The sequence below is a fragment of the Melozone crissalis genome, unplaced genomic scaffold, assembly GCF_028551555.1.
Source record: "Melozone crissalis strain CALT ecotype California unplaced genomic scaffold, PUWL_Pcris_2 ptg000629l_1, whole genome shotgun sequence".
In the NCBI taxonomy this organism is placed as follows: Eukaryota; Metazoa; Chordata; class Aves; order Passeriformes; family Passerellidae; genus Melozone; species Melozone crissalis.
The window spans coordinates 66,397-85,862 of NW_026536305.1; the positions used below are offsets into that span (position 1 = coordinate 66,397).

At 49.6% G+C, this 19,466-nt stretch overlaps 1 protein-coding gene across 1 annotated transcript in view; it reads right to left on the reverse strand.

Annotated features, from left to right (window-relative positions):
• LOC128950423 (bromodomain-containing protein 4-like) overlaps positions 1 to 17,030 on the reverse strand; it is a 56,772-nt gene extending 39,742 nt beyond the window's left edge. Inside the window, 11 exon segments of the mRNA XM_054295306.1 lie at positions 437 to 799; positions 8,419 to 8,470; positions 8,472 to 8,543; positions 8,545 to 8,698; positions 10,284 to 10,305; positions 10,307 to 10,420; positions 11,898 to 11,960; positions 11,962 to 12,000; positions 12,002 to 12,037; positions 16,719 to 16,883; positions 16,885 to 17,030. Of these exon segments, the coding sequence (XP_054151281.1) occupies positions 437 to 799; positions 8,419 to 8,470; positions 8,472 to 8,543; positions 8,545 to 8,698; positions 10,284 to 10,305; positions 10,307 to 10,420; positions 11,898 to 11,960; positions 11,962 to 12,000; positions 12,002 to 12,037; positions 16,719 to 16,883; positions 16,885 to 17,007 (1,203 nt within the window). The 5' untranslated portion in view covers positions 17,008 to 17,030.
• Between the last annotated feature and the right edge of the window lie 2,436 nt (positions 17,031 to 19,466).

The following is a 19,466-nucleotide window of genomic DNA, read 5'->3' on the forward strand; positions in this document are numbered from 1 at the left end:
AAAAAAATGCTTTGTTTTGGGCAAAAAATCTTATTTTTTGGTCCATAAAAATGAAAATTTTTTCCCCATTTCCCCTCATTTTCCCCCCCGAAATTCCCATTTTTCACCCCAAAATCCCCATTTATCCCCCTAAAATTCCCATTTTTCCCCCCAAACCCCCATTTTTTCCCTTTAAAACCTTTTTTTTCCCCCTAAAATTCCCATTTTTCCCCCTAAACCCCCATTTCCCCCCTGGAAATTCCTATTTTTCACCCCAAAATCCCCATTTTTCAGCCCAAAATTCCCATTTTTCCCCCCAAACCCCCATTTTTCCCCCAAAATTTCCCCTTTTTCCCCGCCAAACCCCCATTTTTTCACCCCAAAATCCCCGTTTTTCCCCCCAAACCCCCAATTTTTCCCATTTTTTCCCCATCTTCCCCCCCATTTCCCCGCCGACCTTGATGGTGCTGAGGTCCATGGGGTGTTTGATGATGTCGCAGTAGTCGTGCAGCCCCAGCGCCTCCACGTCCACGGGTTTGTAGAAGGGCCACGCGTAGGCCGCGTGCTTCTTGGCGAACATCTCCTTGATGATGCCGCCGCAGTAGCGGAGCTGCTCCGAGGCCTTGGAGCCGCGCGGCTCCGGCGGGTGCTGCTGCGAGTCCGGCAGCTCCTTCTTGGGGGGCTTCAGGGGCCGGCCGCCCTCGCGCCGCGCGCCCGGCTTGGCGGCCTTGGGCTCGGCGGGCAGCGACGACGAGTCGTGGATGGGGTCCATGGCCGTGGGGGTGGTGGTGTCTGCTTTCCTCTTCACGCCTTTCTTTGTCTGCAAACGGGGGGAAGAGGTCAGGGAAGGGAGTTTGGGGGGGTTTCGGGGTGTTCGGTGGGGTTTGGGGTTTTGGAGTTTGGGTTGTGGGGGCGTTCGTCGGAATTTTGGGTTTTGGAGTTTCTACCTTGGGATCGTTCGTTGGAATTTTGGGTTTTGGAGTTTCTACCTTGGGATTGTTCATTGGGGTTGTGACTGTTGGAGTTTCTACCTTGGGATCGTTCGTTGGAATTTTGGGTTTTGGAGTTCCTACCTTGGGATCATTCATTGGAATTTTGGGTTTTGGAGTTTCTACCTTGGGATCATTCGTTGGAATTTTGGGTTTTGGAGTTTCTACCTTGGGATCGTTCGTTGGAATTTTGGGTTTTGGAGTTTGGAGTTTTGGGGGCCTTTATTGCAATTTTGGGTTTTGGAGTTTCTACCTTGAGATCGTTTGTTGGGGTTTGGAGTTTGGGTTTTGGGGGTGTTTATTGCAATTTTGGGTTTTGGAGCTCCTACCTTGGGATTGTTCATTGGGGTTTGGGGTTTTGGAGTTTGGGTTGTGGGGGCGTTCGTTGGAATTTTGGGTTTTGGAGTTTCTACCTTGGGATCATTCGTTGGAATTTTGGGTTTTGGAGTTTCTACCTTGGGATCGTTCGTTGGAATTTTGGGTTTTGGAGTTTCTACCTTGGGGTCATTCATTGGAATTTTGGGTTTTGGAGTTTCTACCTTGGGATCGTTCGTTGGAATTTTGGGTTTTGGAGTTTCTACCTTGGGATCGTTCGTTGGAATTTTGGGTTTTGGAGTTCCTACCTTGGGATCATTCGTTGGAATTTTGGGTTTTGGAGTTTCTACCTTGGGATCGTTCGTTGGAATTTTGGGTTTTGGAGTTTCTACCTTGGGATCGTTCGTTGGAATTTTGGGTTCTGGAGTTTCTACCTTGGGATCGTTCGTTGGAATTTTGGGTTTTGGAGTTTGGGTTTTGGGGACCTTTATTGCAATTTTGGGTTTTGGAGTTTCTACCTTGAGATCGTTTGTTGGGGTTTTGGCGTTTGGAGTTTGGGTTTTGGGGGTGTTTATTGCAATTTTGGGTTTTGGAGCTCCTACCTTGGGATTGTTCATTGGGGTTTGGGGTTTTGGAGTTTGGGTTGTGGGGGCGTTCGTTGGAATTTTGGGTTTTGGAGTTTCTACCTTGGGATCATTCGTTGGAATTTTGGGTTTTGGAGTTCCTACCTTGGGATCGTTCGTTGGAATTTTGGGTTTTGGAGTTTCTACCTTGGGATCGTTCGTTGGAATTTTGGGTTTTGGAGTTTCTACCTTGGGATCGTTCGTTGGAATTTTGGGTTTTGGAGTTCCTACCTTGGGATCATTCATTGGAATTTTGGGTTCTGGAGTTTCTACCTTGGGATCGTTCATTGGAATTTTGGGTTTTGGAGTTTGGGTTTTGGGGGCCTTTATTGCAATTTTGGGTTTTGGAGTTTCTACCTTGAGATCGTTTGTTGGGGTTTTGGGGTTTGGAGTTTGGGTTTTGGGGGTGTTTATTGCAATTTTGGGTTTTGGAGCTCCTACCTTGGGATTGTTCATTGGGGTTTGGGGTTTTGGAGTTTGGGTTGTGGGGGTGTTCGTTGGAATTTTGGGTTTTGGAGTTTCTACCTTGGGATCGTTCGTTGGAATTTTGGGTTATGGAGTTCCTACCTTGGGATCGTTCGTTGGAATTTTGGGTTTTGGAGTTTCTACCTTGGGATCGTTCGTTGGAATTTTGGGTTTTGGAGTTCCTACCTTGGGATCGTTCATTGGAATTTTGGGTTTTGGAGTTTCTACCTTGGGATCGTTCGTTGGAATTTTGGGTTTTGGAGTTTCTACCTTGGGATCATTCATTGGAATTTTGGGTTTTGGAGTTTCTACCTTGGGATCGTTCGTTGGAATTTTGGGTTTTGGAGTTTCTACCTTGGGATCGTTCGTTGGAATTTTGGGTTTTGGAGTTCCTACCTTGGGATCATTCATTGGAATTTTGGGTTTTGGAGTTTCTACCTTGGGATCGTTCGTTGGAATTTTGGGTTTTGGAGTTTCTACCTTGGGATCGTTCATTGGAATTTTGGGTTTTGGAGTTTGGGTTTTGGGGGCCTTTATTGCAATTTTGGGTTTTGGAGTTTCTACCGTGAGATCGTTTGTTGGGGTTTGGAGTTTGGGTTTTGGGGGTGTTTATTGCAATTTTGGGTTTTGGAGCTCCTACCTTGGGATTGTTCATTGGGGTTTGGGGTTTTGGAGTTTGGGTTTTGGGGGTGTTCGTTGGAATTTTGGGTTTTGGAGTTTCTACCTTGGGATCGCTCGTTGGAATTTTGGGTTTTGGAGTTCCTACCTTGGGATCGTTCGTTGGAATTTTGGGTTTTGGAGTTTCTACCTTGGGATCATTCGTTGGAATTTTGGGTTTTGGAGTTTCTACTTTGGGATCATTCGTTGGAATTTTGGGTTTTGGAGTTCCTACCTTGGGATCATTCATTGGAATTTTGGGTTTTGGAGTTTCTACCTTGGGATCATTCGTTGGAATTTTGGGTTTTGGAGTTTCTACCTTGGGATCGTTCGTTGGAATTTTGGGTTTTGGAGTTTCTACCTTGGGATCGTTCGTTGGAATTTTGGGTTTTGGAGTTCCTACCTTGGGATCATTCATTGGAATTTTGGGTTTTGGAGTTTCTACCTTGGGATCATTCATTGGAATTTTGGGTTTTGGAGTTTCTACCTTGGGATCGTTCATTGGAATTTTGGGTTTTGGAGTTTCTACCTTGGGATTGTTCATTGGAATTTTGGGTTTTGGAGTTTGGGTTTTGGGGGCCTTTATTGCAATTTTGGGTTTTGGAGTTTCTACCTTGAGATCGTTTGTTGGGGTTTTGGGGTTTGGAGTTTGGGTTTTGGGGGTGTTTATTGCAATTTTGGGTTTTGGAGCTCCTACCTTGGGATTGTTCATTGGGGTTTGGGGTTTTGGAGTTTGGGTTGTGGGGGTGTTCGTTGGAATTTTGGGTTTTGGAGTTTCTACCTTGGGATCGTTCGTTGGAATTTTGGGTTATGGAGTTCCTACCTTGGGATCGTTCGTTGGAATTTTGGGTTTTGGAGTTTCTACCTTGGGATCGTTCGTTGGAATTTTGGGTTTTGGAGTTCCTACCTTGGGATCATTCATTGGAATTTTGGGTTTTGGAGTTTCTACCTTGGGATCATTCGTTGGAATTTTGGGTTTTGGAGTTTCTACCTTGGGATCGTTCGTTGGAATTTTGGGTTTTGGAGTTCCTACCTTGGGATCGTTCATTGGAATTTTGGGTTTTGGAGTTTCTACCTTGGGATCATTCATTGGAATTTTGGGTTTTGGAGTTTCTACCTTGGGATCGTTCATTGGAATTTTGGGTTTTGGAGTTTCTACCTTGGGATTGTTCATTGGAATTTTGGGTTTTGGAGTTTGGGTTTTGGGGGCCTTTATTGCAATTTTGGGTTTTGGAGTTTCTACCTTGAGATCGTTTGTTGGGGTTTTGGGGTTTGGAGTTTGGGTTTTGGGGGTGTTTATTGCAATTTTGGGTTTTGGAGCTCCTACCTTGGGATTGTTCATTGGGGTTTGGGGTTTTGGAGTTTGGGTTGTGGGGGTGTTCGTTGGAATTTTGGGTTTTGGAGTTTCTACCTTGGGATCGTTCGTTGGAATTTTGGGTTATGGAGTTCCTACCTTGGGATCGTTCGTTGGAATTTTGGGTTTTGGAGTTTCTACCTTGGGATCGTTCGTTGGAATTTTGGGTTTTGGAGTTTCTACCTTGGGATCGTTCGTTGGAATTTTGGGTTTTGGAGTTTGGGTTTTGGGGGCCTTTATTGCAATTTTGGGTTTTGGAGTTTCTACCGTGAGATCGTTTGTTGGGGTTTGGAGTTTGGGTTTTGGGGGTGTTTATTGCAATTTTGGGTTTTGGAGCTCCTACCTTGGGATTGTTCATTGGGGTTTGGGGTTTTGGAGTTTGGGTTTTGGGGGTGTTCGTTGGAATTTTGGGTTTTGGAGTTTCTACCTTGGGATCGCTCGTTGGAATTTTGGGTTTTGGAGTTTCTACCTTGGGATCATTCGTTGGAATTTTGGGTTTTGGAGTTTCTACTTTGGGATCATTCGTTGGAATTTTGGGTTTTGGAGTTCCTACCTTGGGATCATTCATTGGAATTTTGGGTTTTGGAGTTTCTACCTTGGGATCATTCGTTGGAATTTTGGGTTTTGGAGTTTCTACCTTGGGATCGTTCGTTGGAATTTTGGGTTTTGGAGTTTCTACCTTGGGATCGTTCGTTGGAATTTTGGGTTTTGGAGTTTCTACCTTGGGATCATTCATTGGAATTTTGGGTTTTGGAGTTTCTACCTTGGGATCGTTCATTGGAATTTTGGGTTTTGGAGTTTCTACCTTGGGATCGTTCGTTGGAATTTTGGGTTTTGGAGTTTGGGTTTTGGGGGCCTTTATTGCAATTTTGGTTTTGGAGTTTCTACCTTGAGATCGTTTGTTGGGGTTTTGGGGTTTGGAGTTTGGGGGTGTTTATTGCAATTTTGGGTTTTGGAGCTCCTACCTTGGGATTGTTCATTGGGGTTTGGGGTTTTAAAATCTAGAAACGAATAAAAGAACAGAAATAATAAAAAAAAAAAAAAAGTCTAAAATCTAACAGAATAAAGAATTCTAAAATCTTATCTAAAAAAAAGCAAAACATGGATTGTCCTGATTTGGGTTTGAGTATCTACCTTGGGATCATTCATTGGAATTTTGGGTTTTGGAGTTTCTACCTTGGGATCGTTCGTTGGAATTTTGGGTTTTGGAGTTTGGGTTTTGGGGGCCTTTATTGCAATTTTGGGTTTTGGAGTTTCTACCTTGAGATCGTTTGTTGGGGTTTTGGGGTTTGGAGTTTGGGTTTTGGGGGTGTTTATTGCAATTTTGGTTTTGGAGCTCCTACCTTGGGATTGTTCATTGGGGTTTGGGGTTTTGGGAGTTTGGGTTTTGGGGGTGTTCGTTGGAATTTTGGGTTTTGGAGTTTCTACCTTGGGATCGCTCATTGGGGTTTTGGGTGTTGGAGTTTCTACCCTAGGATTGTTCGTTGGGAGTTTCTACCTCGGGATTGTTCATTGGGGTTTCCACTTCGGGATGATTCATTGGAATTTTAGGTTTTGGAGTTTCTACTCTGGGATCACACATTGGAGTTTTGGGTTTTGGAGTTTCTACTCGGAGATCGCTCATTGAGAATTTCTACCTTGGGATTGTTCATTGGGGTTGTGACTGTTGGAGTTTCTACCTTGGGATCATTCATTGGAATTTTGGGTTTTGGAGTTTCTACCTTGGGATCGTTCATTGGAATTTTGGGTTTTGGAGTTTCTACTTTGGGATCACTTATTGAATTTCGGATTTTGGAGTTTCTACTTTGGGATCACTTATTGGAATTTTGGATTTTGGAGTTTCTACTTTGGGATCATTTATTGGAATTTTGGATTTTGGAGTTTCTACTTTGGGATCATTTATTGGAATTTGGGATTTTGGAGTTTCTACTTTGGGATCATTTATTGGAATTTCGGATTTTGGAGTTTCTACTTTGGGATCATTTATGGGATTTTTGGATTTTGGAGGTTCTACTTTGGGATCATTTATTGGAATTTTGGATTTTGGAGTTTCTACTTTGGGATCACTTATTGGAATTTCGGATTTTGGAGTTTCTACTTTGGGATCACTTATTGAATTTTGGATTTTGGAGTTTCTACTTTGGGATCACTTATTGAAATTTTGGATTTTGGAGTTTCTACTTTGGGATCACTTATTGAAAGCTCGGATTTTGGAGTTTCTACTTTGGGATCATTTATTGGAATTTCGGATTTTGGAGTTTCTACTTTGGGATCATTTATTGGAATTTTGGATTTTGGAGTTTCTACTTTGGGATCACTTATTGAAATTTCGGATTTTGGAGTTTCTACTTTGGGATCATTCAATGGAATTTTGGATTTTGGAGTTTCTACTTTGGGATCACTTATTGGAATTCCGGATTTTGGAGTTTCTACTTTGGGATCATTTATTGAAATTTTGGATTTTGGAGTTTCTACTTTGGGATCATTTATTGGAATTTTGGATTTTGGAGTTTCTACTTTGGGATCACTTATTGGAATTTTGGATTTTGGAGTTTCTACTTTGGGATCACTTATTGGAATTTTGGATTTTGGAGTTTCTACTTTGGGATCATTCAATGGAATTTTGGATTTTGGAGTTTCTACTTTGGGATCATTTATTGGAATTTCGGATTTTGGAGTTTCTACTTTGGGATCATTTATTGGAATTTCGGATTTTGGAGTTTCTACTTTGGGATCATTTATTGGAATTCTGGATTTGGAGTTTCTACTTTGGGATCATTTATTGGAATTTCGGATTTTGGAGTTTCTACTTTGGGATCATTTATTGGAATTCTGGATTTTGGAGTTTCTACTTTGGGATCACTTATTGAAATTTCGGATTTTGGAGTTTCTACTTTGGGATCATTTATTGAAATTTCGGATTTTGGAGTTTCTACTTTGGGATCATTTATTGAAATTTCGGATTTTGGAGTTTCTACTTTGGGATCACTTATTGGAATTTCGGATTTTGGAGTTTCTACTTTGGGATCATTTATTGGAATTTCGGATTTTGGAGTTTCTACTTTGGGATCACATTGAAATTTCGGATTTTGGAATTTCTACTTTGGGATCATTTATTGGAATTTTTTTTTTTCGGGGGATTTTGGAGTTTCTACTCTGGGATCATTTGTTGCCGTTTTGTGTTTTGGAGTCCCTACCTTGGGATTGTTCATTGGGGTTTCCACTCTGGGATCATTCATTGGAATTTGGGGTTTTGGAGTTTCTACCTTGGGATCTACCTTGGACCTCAACCCCACTCCCGAATTAAGCTAATTACCAGTGCCTAACAAAGCAACGATATTAATAATGATCATCATCACAATAGTAATAGTAAATAGCAATAAATAACAACAAAAATATAAACACCACAAACACCAAACCCAATGCCAGCCCCATGCGTTAATTAAGCTAATTACTGGCGCCTAACGAAGCAATAACAACAATAACAACAATAATGCCCCAATAGAAAAACTATGAACTCCACCAACACCAAATCTAAAGCCAACTGCACCCGCTAATTACGGCACCTGAGGAAATAATAATACTAATAATAGTAATAGTAATAATAATAATAATAATAATAATAGCCATAAAATGATTAGCACCACCAAGAACCCCAACCCCGCTCTCAATTAAGCTAATTATTGTCGCCTAATGAAGCACAATAATAATAATAATAAAACTATTAATGCCACCAACCCCAAACCTAATGCCAACCCCACACCCTAATGAAGCTAATTACCAATGCCTAATAATAACACAACAAATACTAGCAATACTAACACTAATAATAATACGCCAGAAATAACAATAATAAAATCATTAACATCAAATCCAATGCTAACCCCACTCCCTAATTAAGCTAATTACCAGTGCCTAATGAAGCAATATTAATGCTAATACTAATAACAAAATATTAACAATAAAACAATTAACACCACCATCCCCAGCCTTAATTAACCCAATTAGCGCCGCTAACCGAGCCCCCGTCACCGACCTTGACGGGCTGCGCGGGCGTGGGGATGACGGGCGGGGTGGGGCTGCAGGGCGGGGCGCGGCCGGGGCGGGCCGGGGCCGGGGGCGGGCGGGGCGGGCACGGGGGGCACCACGGTCACCCGCGGGCGGCACCAGCAGGCTCCGGAGCCCCCGCGCCGGGACCCCCGAAGGGCAGCGGCGGCGCCAGGGCCCCGGCACCGGGGGAGCCGCGGGCGCCGGGGGAGCCGGGGAGGAGCCCTGGGAGGCGCTGGAGACGGCCGAGGAGCCGGGCTTGGATGGCACTGCTGAGAAAAGGGAAATAAATATAAATACATTGAAATAAATGGGGGAAATAAATATAAATACACTGAAATAAATGGGAAATAAATATAAATACATTGAAATAAATGGGGAAATAAATATAAATACACTGAAATAAATGGGGGAAATGAGCCGGGGGAGGAGCCCTGGGAGGCGCTGGAGACGGCCGAGGAGCCGGGCTTGGATGGCACTGCTGAGAGAGGGGAAATAAATATAAATACATTGAAATAATGGGGAAATAAATATAAATACACTGAAATAAATGGGGAAATAAATATAAATACACTGAAATAAAATGGGGGGAAATGAGCCGGGGAGGAGCCCTGGGGGCCGCTGGAGGACGGCCGAGGAGCCGGGCTTGGATGGCACTGCTGAGAAAAGGGAAATAAATATAAATACATTGAAATAAATGGGGGAAATAAATATAAATACACTGAAATAAACGGGGAAATAAATATAAATACACAGAAATAAATGGGGAAATAAATATAAATACACTGAAATAAATGGGGGAAATGAGCCGGGGAGGAGCCCTGGGAGGCGCTGGAGACGGCCGAGGAGCCGGGCTTGGATGGCACTGCTGAGAAAAGGGAAATAAATATAAATACATTGAAATAAATGGGGAAATAAATATAAATACATTGAAATAAACGGGGAAATAAATATAAATACACTGAAATAAATGGGGGAAAATGGGGGGAGAAATGGGGGAAATCAGAGGGGAAATGAGCTGGGGAGGAGCCCTGGAGGGTTGGGCACGGCCAAGGAGCCCGGCTTGGATGGCACTGCTGAGAGAGAGGAAAATGTATTGGAATAGAGGGGGGAAAATGGGGGGGAAATAAGGGAAAAAACAAGGGAAAAAAGATGGGAAAATAAGGGGGGGAATAGGGGGGGAAAATAATAGAGAAATAAGGGAAAATAGCTGGGAAAATAAGGGGGAAAATAGGAGAAAAATATGAAAAAATAGGGGGGGAAAATACAGGAAAATAGGGGAAAAATGGGAGAAAAAACGGGAAAATGGGGGGAATGGGGGGGAAACAGGAGAGAAGTAAGGGGGAAAATGAGGGAAAACACAGGGGGAGATAAGGGGGAAATAAAGGAAAACAGGGGGGAAAAATGGCAGGAAAATGGGGGAAAAATACAGAAAATAGGGGAAAATGGACAGGGAAATAGGGGGGAAATAAGGGGAAAAGAGAAGGGAAATGGGAAATAAAGGATGGAATAGAGGAGAAAATAGGGAAAATGAGGGCAAAAATATGGAAAACAGGGGGGAAAATGAGGGGAATGGTGGAATAATGAGAGGGAAAATGAGAAGAAATAAGAGAAAATAGGGAGGGAAATGGGGGGAAAGGGAAGAACAAGGGGGAAAATAAGAAAAAATACAGGAAGGAAATGAGGGGAAAAAAAGGGGGGAAATAGGGGGAAAACAGGGAGAAATTTGGGAGAAATGGGGGAAAAATAGGGGGGAAATGACAGAAAATAGGGGGAGAAAGGTGAATTTGGGGGGAATTCTGAGGATCTGGGGATTACTTTGGCATTTTTTGTGATTTTCCCAGGCCCCCCCACCTGGCTCCTTGCGGGCGCGGCCCCCGGCCCTTGGTCTGGGCGATGACGATTTCGGTTTCCTCCTGCGTCATCTCCGAGATCTTCTGCAGGAAAAGCTTCTCCAGAGCCTCGGCCATCAGCACGATGTCATCCCCGGGCTGGAAAACAGGGGAAAAAATGGGAAATTAGGGAAAAAATGGTAAATTATGCAAAAAACAGCTTCTCCAGAGGCCTCTGCCATCAGCACGATGTCATCCCCCGGGCTGGAAAACAGGGAAAAAATGGGAAATTACGGGAAAAAGTGGTAAATTATGCAAAAAACAGCTTCTCCAGAGCCTCGGCCATCAGCACGATGTCATCCCCGGGCTGCAAAATAGGAAAAAAATCAGAATTTAGGGAAAAAAAATGGGAAATGATGCAGAAAGCAGCTTCTCCAGAGCCTCTGCCATCGGCACTATGGCATCCCTGGGCTGCAAAACAGGGAAAAAATGGGAAATTAGGGGAAAAAATGGTAAATTATGCAAAAAACAGCTTCTCCAGAGCCTCTGCCATCAGCACGATGTCATCCCCAGGCTGGAAAACAGGGAAAAAATGGGAAATTAGGGGAAAAAATGGGTAAATTATGCAAAAAAACAGCTTCTCCAGGAGCCTCTGCCATCAGCACGATGTCATCCCCGGGCTGGAAAACAGGGAAAAAATGGGAAATTAGGGGAAAAAATGGGAAATTATGCAAAAAAACAGCTTCTCCAGAGCCTCGGCCATCAGCACTATGGCATCCCCGGGCTGGAAAACAGGGAAAAAATGGGAAATTAGAGGAAAAAAATGGAATTTTGTCAAAAAAAAATCAGGAATTAGAGAAAAAAAAACCCCAGGGTTTTCCCCAGGGGGGGGAAAAAATGGAATTTTGGGAGAAAAAGCCCAAGAATTAGGGAAAAATTTTCTCCAGAGCCTCTGCCATCAGCACTATGGCATGCCCTGGCTGCAAAATGGGAAAAAAGCCCTGGAACTTTGGGGAAAAAACCCCCAAAAATTGGGGGAAAAATAAAACCCGAATTAAGGAAAAAGCTTCTCCAAAGCCTCTGCCATCAGCACGATGGCATCCCCTGGCTGCAAAACGGGGGGAAAAAATCAGAATTTAGGGAAAAAAGCTTTTTCCCCCAAAAATTTACATTTTTTATCTCCAAAAATTCCCATTTTCCCCCCCAAAAATTCCCATCTTTCCCCAAGAAAATTCCCGTTTTCCTCCCCAAAAATTCCAATTATTTTCCGCAAAAATCCCATTTTTTTCCCTGAAAAAATTTCAATTGTTTCCCCTCCAAAATGTCCCATTTTTCCCACAAAAATTCCAATTATTTCCCACAAAAATTCCCATCTTTCCCCCCAAAATCCTCATTTTTTCCCCAAAAACTCCTGCCAAAATTCCCATTTGTAGCCCAAAAAAAATTCCCATTTTTTCCCCCCCAAAATTCCCTGGTTTTTCCTGCCTGAAAAATTCCCCTTTTTTCATGAAAAATTCCCATTTTTTCCCAAAATTTCACTTTTTTTCCCCCAAAATTCCAGTTTTTCACTCAAAAATTCCCAATTTTTTCCCAAAATTCCAATTTTCCCCCCCAAAATTTCCGGAATTTTCCGTACCTTGTTGTAGATGTAGCAGTTGGTGAACATGGTGTTGAAGTCCTGGATGCATTCCTGAGCGTCTCCAGTAATAATTGTTCTCCAAACGCTTCTTAATTGTTCCCCATGTCCATCGGGGTCTTGATTATCTTATAGTAATCCTGGAAATATTAATTACTTATTAATAAACCAGAAAAATATAATTATTTTACAATAACCCTCCAAAGAAATTAATTGTTTTAGAATTATACTGAAAAAAAATAATTATTTATTAATAATACTGGAAAAAACTGTAATTATTTATTAGCAATCCCACAATGATCAATTTCTATATGATAATCCTTGAAAAATTAATTATTTTATAAAAGCCTGGGAAAATAAATTAATTAATTCATAATAATCCTGGAAAAAATTTAATTATTTTACAATAATTCTAGGGAAAAATAAGGGGAATTTGGGGATTTTAAAATTATTTTTTATTAATCCTGGGTGATCAACCCAACCGTGAGGTCACCGACCCAACCGTGGGGTCACCGACCCGACCATGGGGGTCACCGACCCAACCTTGGGGGTCACCGACCCATCCTTGGGGGTCACCGACCCAACCCGTGGGGTCACCGACCCGACCTTGGGGTCACCGACCCAACCGTGGGGGTCACCGACCCAACCGTGGGGCTCACCGACCCGACCGTGGGGGTCACCGACCCCATCCTTGGGGTCACCGACCCAACCGTGGGGTCACCGACCCGACCCCTGGGGTCACCGACCCGACCTTGGGGTCACCGACCCGACCGTGGGGTCACCGACCCGACCTTGGGGTCACCGACCCAACCTTGGGGGTCACCAACACAACCATGGGGTCACCGACCCATCCTTGGGGTCACCGACCCAACCGTGGGGTCACCGACCCGACCTTGGGGTCACCGACCCAACCCAACCGTGGGGTCACCGACCCAACCGTGGGGGTCACCGACCCGACCTTGGGGGTCACCGATCCAACCGTGGGGGTCACCGACCCATCCTTGGGGTCACCGACCCAACCTTGGGGGTCACCGACCCGACCTTGGGGGTCACCGACCCAACCCCAACCATGGGGTCACCGACCCCAAACCGTGGGGTCACCGACCCAACCGTGGGGGTCACCGACCCAACCGTGGGGTCACCCGACCCGACCTTGGGGTCACCGACCCAACCGTGGGGGGTCACCGACCCAACCGTGGGGTCACCGACCCGACCGTGCGGGTCACCCGACCCATCCTTGGGGTCACCCGACCCAACCGTGGGGTCACCGACCCGACCCTGGGGTCACCCGACCCGACCTTGGGGTCACCGACCCGACCGTGGGGTCACCGACCCGACCCTTGGGGTCACCCCCGACACCCAACCCCCTTGGGGTCACCACACAACCATGGGGTCACCGACCCATCCTTGGGGTCACCGACCCAACCGTGGGGTCCACCGACCCGACCTTGGGGTCACCGACCCAACCCAACCGTGGGGTCACCGACCCAACCGTGGGGTCACCGACCCGACCTTGGGGGTCACCGATCCAACCGTGGGGTCACCGGACCCATCCTTGGGGTCACCGACCCAACCTTGGGGTCACCGACCCGACCTTGGGGTCACCGACCCCAACCCAACCATGGGGTCACCGACCCAACCGTGGGGTCACCGACCCCAACCGTGGGGTCACCGACCCGACCGTGGGGTCACCGACCCAACCAACCCAACCTTGGGGTCACCAACCCAACCGTGGGGTCACCGACCCAACCGTGGGGTCACCAACCCAACCAAACCCAACCTTGGGGTCACCAACCCAACCGTGGGGTCACCAACCCAACCGTGGGGTCACCGACCCGACCTTGGGGGTCACCGACCCGACCCAACCGTGGGGTCACCGACCCATCCTTGGGGTCACCGATCCAACCGTGGGGGTCACCGACCCAACCCTGGGGTCACCAACCCCAACCGTGGGGTCACCGACCCATCCTTGGGGTCACCAATCCAACCATGGGGTCACCGACCCCAACCCTGGGGTCACCAATCCAACCATGGGGTCACCGACCCGACCTTGGGGTCACCGACCCCGACCGTGGGGTCACCGACCCCATCCTTGGGGTCACCCGACCCATCCTTGGGGTCACCGACCCGACCTTGGGGGTCACCGACCCGACCGTGGGGTCACCGACCCGACCTTGGGGTCACCGACCCCGACCGTGGGGTCACCGACCCAACCCTGGGGTCACCGACCTGACCGTGGGGGTCACCGACCCGACCCCTGGGGTCACCGACCCATCCTCTGGGGTCACCAATCCAACCATGGGGTCACCGACCCGACCTTTGGGGTCATTCCCCAATCCCTGGTGACCCCCAACATCCCCAAACCCCCTGGAGAACCCCAATCCCTGGAGACCCCCCAACCTCCTCCAGCTCCTGAAGAACCCCAACATTCCTCAATCCCTGCAACGTCCCCCAGTTCCTGGTGAACCCCAACCTTCCCCAATCCCTGGAGAACCCCAAGCTCTGGAGACCCCAACCTTCAGCAGATCCTGGAGAACCCCAACAGTCCCCAACTCGTGGAGAACCCCAACATTACCCAGTTCCTCCAAGATGCCCCAGTTCCTGGAGACCCCCCAACCTTCTCCAGTTCCTGTAGAACTCCAACATCTCCCAGTCCCTGGAGAACCCAAACATTCCCCCAATCCCCACGGACCCCCCCACCTTCTCCAGTTCCTGCAGACCCCCCCAACCTTCTCCAGCTCCTGGAGAACCCCCAACATCTCCCAGTTCCTGAAGAACCCCAACATTCTCCAACCTTCTCCAGCCCCTGCAGACCCCCAACATTCTCCGGTTCCTGTAGATCCCCAACCTTCTCCAATCTCTGGAGAACCCCAATCCATGAAGAACCCCAACGTTCTCTAGGTTCCTGAAGAACCCAAACGTCTCCCAATTCCTGGAGAACCTTTAAATTCCCCCAGTCCCCTGGAGAACCCGATGTTCCCCAGCTCCAGGAGAACCCAAACATTCCCCAGTTCCTCCAACCTTCCTCAGTCCCAGGAGAACCTCAACCTTCCCCAGCCCCTGCAGACCCCCAACCTTCTCCAGCCCCTGGTGACCCCCAACCTTCCCCAGTTCCTGGTGCCCCCACCCTTCTCCATCCCCTGGTGACCCCCCACCCTTCTCCATCCCCTGGTGACCCCACCCCTTCTCCATCCCCTGGTGACCCCAACCTTCTCCATCCCCTGGTGACCCCACCCTTCTCCATCCCTGGTGCCCCCAACCTTCTCCATCCCCTGGTGACCCCCACCCTTCTCCATCCCCTGGTGACCCCAACCTTCCCCAGCTCCTGGTGACCCCATCCTTCTCCATCCCCTGGTGACCCCATCCTTCTCCATCCCCTGGTGACCCCACCCTTCTCCATCCCTGGTGCCCCCATCCTTCTCCATCCCCTGGTGCCCCCCACCCTCTCCATGCCCTGGAGACCCCAACCTTCTCCAGCCCCTGTGCCCCCGAACCTTCTCCAGCTCCTGGTGACCCCACCCTTCTCCATCCCTGGTGCCCCCAACCTTCTCCATCCCCTGGTGACCCCACCCCTTCTCCATCCCTGGTGCCCCCAACCTTCTCCATCCCCTGGTGACCCCAACCTTCTCCATCCCCTGGTGCCCCCAACCTTCTCCATCCCTGGTGCCCCCAACCTTCTCCATCCCTGGTGCCCCCAACCTTCTCCATCCCCTGGTGACCCCAACCTTCTCCAGCCCCTGGTGCCCCCGAACCTTCTCCATCCCTGGTGCCCCCCAACCTTCTCCATCCCCTGGTGACCCCAACCTTCTCCAGCTCCTGGTGACCCTAACCTTCTCCAGCTCCTGGTGACCCCAACCTTCTCCAGCTCCTGGTGACCCCACCCTTCTCCATCCCCTGGTGCCCCCGAACCTTCTCCATCCCTGGTGCCCCCGAACCTTCTCCATCCCCTGGTACCCCCCACCCTCTCCATGCCCTGGTGCCCCCAACCTTCTCCATCCCCCTGGTGCCCCCACCCTTCTCCATCCCTGGTGCCCCCAACCTTCTCCATCCCCTGGTGACCCCAACCTTCTCCATCCCCTGGTGACCCCAACCTTCTCCAGCTCCTGGTGACCCTAACCTTCTCCCAGCTCCTGGTGCCCCCAACCTTCTCCAGCCCCTGGTGCCCCCAACCTTCCCCAGCTCCTGGTGACCCCACCCTTCTCCATCCCTGGTGCCCCCAACCTTCTCCATCCCCTGGTGCCCCCACCCTTCTCCATCCCCTGGTGCCCCCAACCTTCTCCATCCCCTGGTGACCCCAACCTTCTCCAGCTCCTGGTGCCCCCAACCTTCTCCATCCCCTGGTGACCCCAACCTTCTCCAGCTCCTGGTGACCCCAACCTTCTCCATCCCCTGGTGCCCCCCAACCTTCTCCATCCCTGGTGCCCCCATCCTTCTCCAGCTCCTGGTGCCCCCATCCTTCTCCATCCCCTGGTGACCCCCAACCCTCTCCAGATCCCGGTGACCCCCAACCTTCTCCAACCCCTGCAGACCCCGAACATCTCCCAGTTCCTAGAGAACCCCATCTCCTGCAGACCCCCACCCTTCTCCATCCCCTGGTGCCCCCAACCTTCTCCAGATCCCGGAGAACCTCAACCCCCCGTAGACCCCCATCCATCTCCAGATCCCCGAGGACCCCCAACCTTCTCCAGTTCCTGGAGAACCCAAATCCCTGGAGAACCCCATCTCCTGCAGGACCCCACCCTTCTTCCATCTCCCGGTGCCCCCCATCCCCTGGCGCCCCCGCCCATCTCCACCCCCGGTGCCCGCCCTCCCAGGGCTCACCGGGAGGTTGAGCTTGACGGCGTCCACGGGCTGCTGGAAGGGCCAGGCGAACTGGTGCTTCCAGAGGGTCTTGAGGACCACCTTGAGCAGGTACTGCAGCTGGTTGGTTTGGCGCTTGGGCTTGTTGGGGTTGGAGGTCTCGGGGGGGGGCGGGTTCACCCCCACGCCGCCGCCCCCCGGGCTGGGCCTGGCCGGGCGCCGGCGCCGCCGACGGCTGCGAGGGGTCGAGCGCGTCGGGCAGCACGGGCAGGTTCCGCAGGCGCGTGCCCGGCCCGCTCTCGGCCGCCATGGCGTTGATGCCGTTGCATTCCTCGCCCGACACCCTGCGGGCGCGGAGGGAGGACATTGAGGGGTGGGACGGCCCCGAGGCGGCACCAAGGAGGTTGGGATTATCCTGAGGCGGATTTGGGACGGCCCCGAGGCGGCACCAAGGAGGTTGGGATTATCCTGAGGCGGATTTGGGACCGCCCCGAGGCGGCACCAAGGAGGTGGGACCAGCCTGAGGGACCTGAGGTGGATTTGGGACCTCCCTGAGGTGGCTTTGGGGTTGAGACCATCCTGAGGTGGCACCAAGGAGGGTGGGACCAGCCTGAGATGGATTTGGGATCACCTTGAGGGATCTGAGGTGGCGCCAAGGGGTTGGGACCACCCCGAGGTGGCTTTGAGACCACCCTGAGGTGGATTTGGGACAACCCTGAGGTGGATTTGGGGCTTGGGATCAGCCTCAGGTGGTACCAAGAGGGCTTGGACCAGCCTGAGGTGGATTTGGGGCTTGGGATCAGCCTGAGGGATCTGAGGTGGATCTGGGGGGGGTTTGGATTCAGGACCATCTCGAGGGACCCGAGCGCGTCGGGCAGCACGGGCAGGCTCCGCTCTCGGCCGCCACCGGCGTTGATGCCGTTGCGTTCCTCGCCCGACACCCTGCGGGCATGGAGGGAGGAGATTGGGACCAGCCTGAGGGATCTGAGGTGGCTTTGTGTGGTTGGGATCACCCTGAGGCACCTGAGGTGGCACCAAGCGGGTTGGGACCACCCTGAGGTGGATTTGGGGGTTGGGACCATCCTGAGGGACCTGAGGTGGATTTGGGATCATGCTCAGGTGGTATCAAGGGGTTGGGACCATCCTGAGGTGGATTTGGGGGTTGGGACCATCCTGAGGGACCTGAGGTGGATTTGGGATCATGCTCAGGTGGTATCAAGGGGTTGGGGACATCCTGAGGGACCTGAGGTGGATTTGGGGGGTTGGGACCACCCTGAGGTGGATTTGGTGTCAGGACCACCCTGAGATGGATTTGGGACCACCCTGAGGGACCTGAGGTGGCACCAAGGGGGGTTTGGGATCACCTTGAGGTGGATTTGGGGGTTGGGACCATCCTGAGGGACCTGAGGTGGATTTGGGATCATGCTCAGGTGGTATCAAGGGGTTGGGACCACCCTGAGGTGGATTTGGGGGTTAGGACCATCCTGAGGGACCTGAGGTGGATTTGGGATCATGCTCAGGTGGTATCAAGGGGTTGGGACCATCCTGAGGTGGATTTGGGGGTTGGGACCACCCTGAGGTGGATTTGGTGTCAGGACCACCCTGAGATGGATTTGGGACCACCCTGAGGGGACCTGAGGTGGCACCAAGGGGGTTTGGGATCACCCTGAGAAGCCACCAAGGGGGCTGTGATTGCCCTGAGGGACCTGAGGTGGCACCAAGGAGATGGAACCAGCCTGAGGAACCTGAGGTGGATTTGGGACCACCCTGAGGTGGCACCAAGGAGGTGGGACCAGCCTGAGGAACCTGAGGTGGCACCAAAGAGGTTTGGACCATCCTGAGGTGGCACCAAGGGGGTTGGAACCACCTGGAGGTGGAACCAAGGGGGGTTTGGATCACCCTGAGGGATCATCCCAAGGAACCTGAGGTGGCACCGAGAGAGTTGGAATCACCCTGAGGGGATCTAAGGTGGCTTTGGGGGGTCGAGACCACCCTGAAATGCGGGGGAAAAAGGCAGAAATTTGGGAAATGGATTTTCATGGATTTTGGGGTTCCAGTACTCGTAGGATACATTGCCATGGAATTGGATCCCAAATCCGCCGCGCACTCAGAGCTCGCTCGGCCTGGCCATGGATCCTGCCCGGGCACGGCGCCGCCTCTCCCGACTCTGAGGGGAAAATCAGGAATTTCCACCCAAAATCCACAAAATGGGAAAATTCTGATGGGAAAATAAAAATTTGGGGGAAAAAAAATACCCCCAAAATTTGGGATTTTTTCACTTTTTTCCTCCATTTTCCAGCCCCAAATTCACATTTCCAGGAGGGATTTGTGGCGCCGCCTCTCCCGACTCTGAGGGGAAAATCAGGAATTTCCACCCAAAATCCACAAAATGGGAAAATTCTGATGGGAAAAATGAGGTTTTGAGCAAAAAAAAAATCCCAAAAAGTTTGGATTTTTTAAACTTTTTCCCCCTCAATTTTCAGCCCCCAAATTTGCATTTCCAGGAAGGATTTCTGCTCCAGATCATGACTCTGAAGAGGGAAAAAATTCAGGAATTTCCACCCAAAATCCTGGAAATCCACCCTGGGTTTATTGGGATCACAAAAATGGGAAACTTCTGATGGAAAAATGAGATTTTGACACCAAAATTTGGATTTTTCCCCCATTTTTTTAGCCCCAAATCCGCATTCTCCAGGAGGGAGTTCTGCTCCAATCCCAACTCTGAGGGGGAAAATTTCCTCAAAATCCTGGAAATCCACCCTGGGTTAT